General features: G+C 35.0%; 1 protein-coding gene and 1 pseudogene across 2 annotated transcripts; one reads left to right on the top strand and one right to left on the bottom strand.

Annotated features, from left to right (window-relative positions):
- Positions 1-1881: 1881 nt before the first annotated feature.
- Positions 1882-2869, top strand: LOC149178678 (uncharacterized). Its single transcript, XM_089422197.1, has 2 exons — positions 1882-2269; positions 2448-2869. The coding sequence occupies exons 1-2, from the start codon at positions 1882-1884 to the stop codon at positions 2759-2761; spliced, it is 702 nt and encodes a 233-aa protein (XP_089278323.1). The 3' UTR covers positions 2762-2869.
- Positions 2870-3426: 557 nt separating this feature from the next.
- Positions 3427-6920, bottom strand: LOC149178677 (phosphoenolpyruvate carboxylase 4 pseudogene; annotated as a pseudogene). Its single transcript, XR_016258442.1, has 3 exons — positions 6765-6920; positions 6259-6422; positions 3427-3559 (listed from the first exon to the last, which is right to left on the bottom strand). The product of XR_016258442.1 is annotated as a phosphoenolpyruvate carboxylase 4 pseudogene (transcript).
- Positions 6921-10507: the final 3587 nt, after the last annotated feature.

Genomic DNA, 10507 nt, shown 5'->3' with positions numbered 1-10507 from the left:
AATTCAAGAAGATTAATTTCTTGAATTCTTGAATTCAATTTCTTGTTATAAGATCAATTTCTTGAATTTTTTATATACTTGGAGGTATAAATTATAAAAACCATGCTTAAATAAAATAAATTCAACAAAGTTAGTAAAAAATGCTTCGTAAAAATTATTACCATACATCAATAAAAACTTTTTTAATAAAATTAGGAAAGAAAAGCGCACAAGATTCTAAAAACTAATAATTAATTATCATAATAGTTATTAATTATAAAAACTTTGTAAACAAGATTATTTTTTTTTGTTTTTATAATATAATTGGAATTGAAAATAGAGAAAAAGAAATAGAAAATGACAAAAAAAGATATAAGTCAAATTAAAAAGTAAGAAAACTACAAAAAATTATTGGGAAAAGATTTTTTAATTATTATTTTTTTTCTTTAAAATTTGTGATCTTAAAAAAAGTCATAGAAAGAGACAAAAAAAAAAAAAAAAATCAAATTAAAAAGTAATAAAACTAAAAAAATTACTGCAATCTCTTTTTTCCTCTTTAAAATTTGTCATCATAAATTGAAAATATGGAGAAAAAACTATAATTCAAAAAAAATAAAAAAGTTAAATAGAAAAGAAATAAAACAAAAACAAAAAAATAATAACTAATATAAATGGAAATAACTAAACAACCCATATTAAGACCTAAAGCAATCACCCTACAAACAAATAAATTTAAATAATAATAAAAAAATAACAAAAAATGAAATCCCAATGTTAAACTATGGATAACTGGCATAAATGTTTGGTCAACAAAAATGTATAATAAGTATCTTAAGTTGAAAATATGGACAAAAGGAAAATGAAAATGAAAATAAAAAATAAATAATAGAAAAAGAAAGAATAAAAATAAAAAAGAAAATGTTACATGAAAAGTAAATAAAATTAAAAACAAAAATTAGTAACTAATAGAAATAGAAGTTACTAAACAACCCATAGTAAGACCTCAACCAATGACACTATAAAAAAATAAATAAAAATGATAATAACAAATAACAAAAATAAAATTCCCCATAATACATTAATTTTTGGTCAAAACAAACTAAAATAATAATATAATTTAAGTAATATTTTATTATTTAAAATATATTTTTAAATATATAAATAAATAAATTCAATATTATAAAAAACAATTAATATTTTCATTTTATAAATTATATAATTCAAATTCAAAAATATTAAAAATAAATAGATAAATCATTTTTCATAAAAATAAATAAAATATGACACATTAAAATAAAATAAAAAATAAAAAAAATAAAAAATAAAATAATAGTAAAAAAAAAATAAAAAAACAATAAAATGGAAAGAAAATAATAACCGAAAAAAAGAAAGAAAAAGAGATTAATGAACACTCATTTTCATTAAAGCTTATCACAGGAGAAATTGTGTTAAAAAAGAAATTGTTTTAAGTTTCAATTTCTGGAATTTTCAGTAAATTTTTGGTTGGAATGGTTAAATTTTAATTTATTGCAATAGTTAAATTTTGATCTGTGTTAATTAAATTGATTATATATATAAATTCAAGTGTTATAATCTGTATCTCGTCCTAATAATAAACCATGCTAACTAGTCCATACCAACGAGTTCCAAATAAATCAACAAAATTTTCCCTATTTAAATTTTACCAAAAAAAACAAGTTTATAAAAAAATAAGAATGTGTTACATCGCTGTACCTATCGATAAAAAAGTGCTAATGTGTAACATCGCTCTAGAAATCGATGAATCAAAGCCGAGATTGTTGGAAGCATAAACAAAGTCTGGATTGCCGTTTCTTGTACATAAAGGAACGGATTGCGAGTTTCCTGCGTCGTCTTCCATTCCACTTGGGTTTACTAGAGTCAATGGTGTATTGGAGTCCATGGTTTACTGGAAGCTCGGAGTCTATCGTCTACTGGAATCTACCATGGAGGGCGGAAAATTTGTCACGGTGGATCCCATCTGACGCTAACTGGTGCTTATTAATATATTCTTCTCCTGCATTAAATGCAGAAGCGAGTGCTTCAGCCTTGAGACATTCTCATTCTGAGTACCTTACTCTAAGTGTAGGTTTTGCATTATTGCCTGCTGCTGCCATGGAAAAGGCTACCCTGCCCATCCATGCTCTATGCGTGTTTATGCCTCTCGACACAAAGATAAGAAGATCAGTTCGGAAGTCACGGCTTTCCCAAATTCACACCATCACCAGAAGCGCTGCTGTTAAAGCTGCTGGCGGCCACCAATTCGGACCAGGTACTTACTTTCATCATTCCACAGCTTTTTAGTTTTTATATATAAATACAATTAACACTCCTATATAGGTTAAAGTGATTTATATAAAAACTATATAGGTTAAAGTGGTTTTTAAGTTTTTACATAGATATACAGCTAGCAGAGCTATAAAAGTATTTTCAAAGAATTGCCACTGCAGATGGCCCAAGCATCGTCGATACGGAGCTGATAGTGCTGAGGAAAAGGATGCACGAGGTGAGAAGGCAGGAAAGAAACTACTCACCTCCGCAGCACTGGATGAAGTGGGAGAAAGAGTGGTCTGTTACTTACGCTTCAGATGTGTGTGAAGCCGTGGGATGGTTACAGAACAAGTTGATTAACACCAGACCGAGCGTTGCCATAGCCTCTTTGGCCTTCATGTCTTTAAGCGTCCCTGCATCTGTGTTTCTTTTACTCTCTCAAGTCTCCGCTGCTCTGAGCGAATTGTCTCTGATGATTCATACAAAATTTTAGAGTTTAGGTTATTCTTTTTTGGGTAGTTTTCAAGCGTTTAGATCGGAAACCGTATGTGTATGTTAGGATGGAATTTGACGGGGTGATTTGACCGTTAAATTCAACTTAAAATTTAAGTAACCGTCAAGATCTTTTTTAAAAAAGGTGAAGATCAGTTAGAAGATGCGAAAACAGTTCAATTTGAAAGATGATTTTGTTTTGAAATTCTAACTGGTTCACAATAGCAATTGTCTCAAAAGTTACAAAGAGAGGCCGATAGGATTATTAAATTGGAATTGTTGATTTTTTTGTTGGTTCAACCCTAAGGGATGAGCAATTTGCGCTCGCTAAAAGCTTTCTAATTGTTTTTTATTATGGTAAAATTATATTGATAATTCATTGGTTTTATTTTCAAAAGTTTGAAGGAATTTGAAGAGTAGGTATAGAACTGCTTTGTGGGATTTGATCCCAAAATCATTGATTTGTAAATACATACTCAATGAAATGTTAATTGGTTGAAACCCTGCACAAATGTTTGATATAAGCAACTAAGCCGAAAAGGTTGAAAGGCTTAGTCCGTCTTTTTTTTTGTGTTGGATGTGTGGTCAAAACAATTTCAATCTCCCGTGACATACAAACTACCAGAATTAGCAGAGAATTTAGAAGGAAATGCAACAAATTTAAAGTTAAGTTGAGATTAAAACCTGCTCACAAACAACATTGTACAAATCTTTAGGAGATGTTCCACTCTGAATCATCTTGTTGAATATGTCATCACATGATTTTGAAAAATGAACAATATTTTTTATTCTGCGTACCCTGTAGAAGAGTATGAATTTGTGCATATTAGGCCAGACTATCCAGATTATGGAGTCCCAATTTCCCAGTGGGCAGTTCTGTGTTTGGCATTTGTACTTTTGATGACTCCAATGACAATGAACGAGTATAATCAGTTGGAAAGCATTAGGGGAAACGATAGACCAAATCCACATTTTCCCAAATTACAAGTCAAATAGCAACCCACATAAGGAAACAAATTTAACAACCATCACTTACTTCAATTTGAAGGGTACCTTACAATGTGTATGCAAGATTGCAATGGATTCTGCCCCAAAAAATGCTACTAGATCTAAACAAGCAGAGCCATAAACTTGAAATTTTTTCAATAATAGGACCAGCTTGGGACAAGCATAATCCTTACTCCACTTCAAATAAGAGTTGCAGTATACGGATTAGGATACTATGCAGGAAAGCATGCCTTATGAACAGAAAAGGCAAAAGATAATAGTGTTTTAATTGCCATATGGAAGGCCTTCAAAGATTGCCCCATGACAGCATAAAAGGAACTAAAAATATAAAACACGCATCCATAACAACAAAGGTAAAAGAGCAGCAAACATGCATTCATCCAAAAAATTGCAGCAAGGAAATAGCCAAACAGTATATATCTTCTTCCATTAATCATAGGAAGAGAAGTATAAAGCATGCCTTCAGAGCAGAAAAGATAAAAGCTAATAGTGCTAAGTGTTAGCTCCCATAAGTAAGGCATTCACAGTTTGCTCCATAACAGCATAAAAGGAACAAACAGAATAAAACATGTATCCATAACACCAAAAGGTAAAGGACAACAAATATCCATTCATCCAAAAAAATACAGCAGTCATATAGTCAAATGGCATACGTCTTCTTCTATTTATCATATGGCAAGCAATATACTTCCATCAATTCAAAAACCCTTACAAACCAGTACTGTCTCTTACCCTATTCAAGAGAATATGGTTTCTAGCTTAAATAGTTATATGTGATGAAGCACATTTGAACTAGCGCTTAAGCCCACTAATTCAAAATACAAAGTAAAATCGCTTAATACAAATAAATTCTTTCAAAATACAATTTAAAATTGCTTCATACATGTAAGGTCTTAATTGCTTAAAGTTCCTCCAACAATAAGGAAAAATACTTGGAACTTTTGGATACTGTCCAGAAAGCAAAGGTAATTTTGGTGCTTACCATTTACCTGGGTGATTCCAGTCCCATTCAGAATTAAAAACATCCACGAGCAGAATAGACCTCTGTAACATTCTGATGGGCAACAATGTGAACCCCTGTAAGAACAGATTAGGAACAACGGATACATCAGACAAGGACCACTTTATCCCCACAATAGGAAACCACAGACAAATTGCTTTCAACGACAATGTAACAAAGCCTTGAGTTTCATATTGTGATACATTTATCCAGCAAGGGCCGCCGCATCCTCACAACAGGAAAGCATAGGAAGCTTGCTTTCAACAGCAAACTAACAGAGCCTCATGTTCCACATTGTGCTATCCATCCATAACATTATAGCCCTTATAGCCTTGCCGTGTTAGATAGATTCACAAGTTATAGAAAACATACGAAATAGAACTGTCCCAAACAACCAAGAAAAAACCACCATCCTAAACAGTTAGGTAGAACTTGCCTCCTGAACAACCAGGCAGAACACACTCAATAAGTAACAATAAGGGAAGCCACACATTTGCACTACGTCAGACTTCTCATTGCTATTTACGTGCTATGCTACCATAAACAGGGAGCAGGAAATGGAATGCAAAATGGGCACAGAACCAGAAAAAGGGCTAGAGTGATTCATTGGCAAGAGGAGCATGAACATGCTTCAGATGATAAGAAACATGAACTTGCTGCCTTGCCCCACGGTGTAACATGCAGGTAAAGTTGATTAGTGATGTAGCCCAATCCCTGGAATATTATGCATATAAATTGACTAAAAATGTATTAACATAGCGTCAAGACAGGAATGAGAAATGAGAAACAGGTATCCTGGTTAGGTTTCTAGCAACATGTGTTACATGCGTGCTTTTAGCAGGAAGCCCTGCTACACCAGAAGAAAAGAACCAGCAACTATGGATATTCAAGAACTAACAGGAAAACCTGAACAAGCTAACCTGATCAACCGAAATAAACAAAAACCGCAGTAACTATATTATCTAGATCTATTAGAAACCACAATCTATGTTTCAACTCTCAAATATAAACCAGCTGGGCCTTGGTTGCCTGGTGAGGCTCTACCCCACCGACTCAAAAGGCTTGTAAAAAATGGATGAGAAGGGGAAAAGCCACATCTAATCAAACCAAAATAGTCGTAGACCAAAATAACTACATTACCTAGATCAATTGTAAATACAAACAATCTGCTCTTCAGGTCTTGCATATAAACCAACTTGTAAGGTGCTTGGTGAGATTGGCAGAATATTAAGCAATTTCAACAGGTTTTCATTCTCTGCATGTCGAAAAGGGATGAGGCTATTTGGGTAGATTTGACAACCCTCGGACCAGTCACCTAATCCAAAGGAAGTCCATGTCAGGCAGTGGAAAACCTGACATAAGAAAAAGGCCACAATGACCACATTGTCTAGATCTATTGAAGAAAATCTAAAGTAACCATTACTTCAATGCACGCAAACATAAATGGCCACAAAGTTGGCTTACAAAGGGAAAGTTGATAATAATATTACCGATGGTGAGTCTCTGCTATGCCCATCAGGTTGAGATAATGGCTGAAAGTCCTGGCTAAAGATGTTGCCTCTTCCAACGTCATGCTTGACAATTCTAACGCAAGCTTCTTCTCAAGCACTTCTGCTACATCCTCGATGCCCGCAATTCTCATGTTGCATGCACTCTGCACAAAACAGAAACCCAAAAATAACATAAATGAAACAGTTAAAACCTCAAAAATAACTTAAACGAACACCAACTCTCCCGCAAGTCTCCTGCAAACACGATAAATTTCCGAACCTTCACAAACACTTTAAAACCAACCAGGCTAAATCTATAGACAATTGTCGGAACTAATTTTCAAAGGTATTCAAGATTGCAATAGTGTTAAAAGATAAATCTCAGCACAGACTCATGAATGTAAGATTTCAACGCCAAAAATTTCAGCACAAAGTCCTTCTTTAAGCCATAATTTGACAACATTGCTGATTGATTTCTTCCTGTGCAAATCTTTGAAGTTCCTAACCTGCGAGAGAATTCGTTCTCTCTCAACTTTCTCCATAAATTGTTGGCCAACTTCACGTTGAAGAACATCGTTAAGAAGACTGCCAAGCATATGGCAATCGTCCTCGAAGGCCTGGAATGAGATCTCCTCAGCAATATCGTCTGTGGTGTCCGTCATGACGTCTAACGAGAGTCGAACCCTTGACCTCTGAACGCTGAATTACACTATGCCGCAGCTCAACAATCGACCTCCCTCTCGTCCATTCATTTATAGAATGGAGAGATATTTACAGGGGGATATTTTACGAATAATCTTTGGGTACTAAAGGATACCATGACTAACACACTGTGACTGACATGTGGCATGGCCGTAAATTGGTTCGGAGGTAGATATGGGAAATATTCTGCCAATTGAGAAAAAAATCCAGTACTTGCTATCTAAAAATTAAATAAATAGCCATATGTCAAACAGAAAAGCAAAATCCTTTTGTAAATCTGGATATGAAGTTGGATTTTGACAGTCTCATGCTTAGAAATCAATCATCCCTGTAATGTGTAACAACTGCCTGTAAACTCGGCAATGCTTAAAAAAATCTTCGAGCTTTGTGTAACAACTGCTTGTAAACTCGGCAATGCTTAAAAAATCTTCGAGCTTTATCCATTTGTAACAACTGCCTGTAAACTCGACAATGCTTAAATCAACGGTTGAAAGTGTCTCACCTGATCGAACGGAGCAGGGTAAAAGTGTTGACAATTGTTGATGCACAGTGGTGGGCTCTAGTATTGTAGCAATAATGCTGCAACTCCTGGGACTCCCTTCTTTACTTTTATCAACCCGGTAGTTTGTAACAAACTTGGAAGCGACGGTGTTGTATGCAAAAGTACTAGCTCTTGCCGCAGCTGTCACTTGGTCAGCTGGCACAAGTTTGCTAGGGGCTTAAGCCAACTTCTATGAGCTCTTAGAAGAAGCATTTTAACTGATGGATGAAAGCTAACTCAAAGGAAGCTAATCTACTTGCGGAAAGAAACTGAAAGCCAAAAAGTAACGCAAACCCTAGCAAACCCTAATTCTACCAGCTAGTCCTACTGATGCAAAGGAGAGAATGCAAACTACTAGAAGGGATGCCATTACTTCTATGAAGGTAAAATACATGTGTCTAGACTACCTCTACTTGAAGAAAACATCTTTTTGTATTTTTGAATAAGTTATTAGAATTATCATGCATGTGCTTTTAACTGTTTGTGACTGTGCAAAGGTGGATTGGCGAGAGGAAATGCTTGGAAGAGGTCGGGAAGGTTCAGAGAGGGCCTAAGGGGTCCCTAACACCCTTCCAGAGAGTTTCACAGAGTTTGGCTATCAAGAAACCTCATTCGTGAGCTTCTATAGGAAGTTTGCAGGGGTTCTACAGGATGTTTCAGGAATTTCTACAGGATGTTCAGAAATGTCTACAGGATGTTTTAAAATTGGATTTTGGAGGATGGGTGAGTGAGGGAAGATGCATGAATGGATATGGAGGTAGGATAGGGGTCTGAAGTGGCCCAGGGATTGGTGGATGGAGTGGTGAGAAGGTGTAGATAGCTAAGTTGGTTCAAAGAAGGCTGAAACAATGATGTACAAAAACTAGGGTTATGTGAGCAAATGTGGAAAATGTGAGGTAAGGATTCTAAGTAGAGGGTGGAGTGGATGGTTCTGATGGAGAATAAGCAGATGAAGGAGTGGTACAGGTGCTCTGCAAGTCGTTTTTCCAATCTAAACCAAAAAAGACTTGTAAATTCAAAGACCTAGTTACGTTGACCTAATTTGCTAGCTGTCAGTAAAGAGAATGAACAAAAGTGTGACCTGCAATGAAACCATGTATTTTAACTCATGCAACTAAGCAAACGAAAGTCTAAACTTGTAACCAACTTCTACACATGAAGATCAAACACTAATGATTGCATGGCAAAGCAAAATCAATGTTTTTGTGGGCAGCAAAGTCATCCTAGTCACAGCTCCTGATCCCACTGAGGGAGAGGTGAAACCACAAATGTTTGTTGGCCCTTTTCTTGAAGCTTTTTCTATTAGAAAGCGATCAACTAAATCTGAGCATGAAAAGTTATTTTAGTCATCAAAAACAACCTAAATAACAAAACAAGATTTAAATCTAAATAATAGATTTTATTCTAAGAATGCAGCAAAGACACATGAAAGTAAACAAAGGAGGTACTGGGCACTTGAGATGGGCCCACCCCCAAGAGCTACAGCCTCCTAAGAGAGATTTAGAGCTGGTGCAAAGCTGGATTCATCTTTATTGAGCAAGAAATGTTACATTCCAAAAACTATCCACAAGGAGAACTTGAAAATGTGCTGAGAGCAAAGCTAATCCACTGCCTAAAAATCGAACTACAAACTAGCTAACTTCTGCCTACACCATGACTAAAAAATGACTATAAAGTGAATACAAAATGACTACAAAGTGACTAACTACTGGCTAACCCCCAAAATGAAGCCCTAAGCTTTCTTATTTATACAAATTGAGGACCCCAACAGCCCTCCTAAACTTTAGGAACTCGGCTGCCAAAACTTGTAGTTAACAGCACTTTTACTAGCACTTGCTCGGATGCCCTTGTGATAATTTATTTGGTGGCCTTTGAACTCTGAGCTGATGTTGGAGAATTCGAGGTAAGGGCCCATAAATGAAGGGGACACCTTCCTACAAATCCTCTCCCTTGTTCTCCCATGAATTTGGCTGCCAAGTGCTCATTAAAACCTTTGATTTTGTCTCCAAATTGACCAAAAAGACTACACAAAGCACACATTAGACTTGTTGGCATAATGACTAACCCAATTCACTCTGTTAGCATAAATATAATAAAAAACATGCAATAAACACTACAACAAAACCAGCGATTTGCGCCAGATTTAGCGCCAGATTTTAGTGCATTTTTTTTGTAATTGTGATGAGCAACCTGGCGCTAAATCTGGCTCTATTGTACAATTTTTAAAGCGTCCTTTTTTGCACCTGATTTTGCATCCTTTTTCACGCTAGATTTTGCATCATTTTTTACACCAAACTATGCATCATTTTTTGCGTCAAATTTTGAACCAAGATTTGCATCTTATTTTATGACAGGTTTTGCTTCTAGTTTTGTGTCATTTTTTGCATCTATTTTTCATTCTCTTTTGCTTCCTATTTTGTGTCATTCTTTGCCTCCATTTTTGCACCATCATTTGCATCAAGTTTACACTGTATTTTGAATCCAATTTAACGTCTTTTTATGCATCCATTTTGTGTTAGTTTTTGCATCTAGTCTTACGCCAGGTTTTGTATCTAGTCTTACACTAGTTTTTGCTTCTATTTTTGCACCAGCTTTGGTGCCTATCTTTGCACCATGTGTTGAATTTGATTTAGCACCAAATTTTGGATCCATTTTTGTGCCCATTTTTGCATCTTTTTTGGACCATTTTTTACATCCACATTTACGTTTGATTTGTCTCCATTTTTCCCATCTCATTTTGCACCATATTTTGCGTCATTTGTTTCATCCAATTTTGCATCATTTTTAGCACCATCTCTTGCATCTAATGTTACATCATTTTGAGCATCCAAATTTGCATTTATATTTGCATCTTATGTTGAGTCATGTGTTGTGTCCACCTTTGCATCTTATTTTGTGTCTAATGGTACATTCAATTTAGAGCCATTTTTTACGTCTAATTTTGTATTTGTTTTTGCACCAAGTTTTGCATCCAATTTTAAGCTATTTTATGCCCCTTTTTGCACC

This window comes from Pinus tabuliformis, chromosome 4_1, assembly GCF_031772625.1.
Source record: "Pinus tabuliformis cultivar Carrire ecotype Pingquan chromosome 4_1, CPIR1, whole genome shotgun sequence".
Taxonomy (NCBI): Eukaryota; Viridiplantae; Streptophyta; class Pinopsida; order Pinales; family Pinaceae; genus Pinus; species Pinus tabuliformis.
The sequence above is the reverse complement of the archived record's forward strand: the minus strand, read 5'-3'. Positions and strand labels throughout refer to the sequence as shown.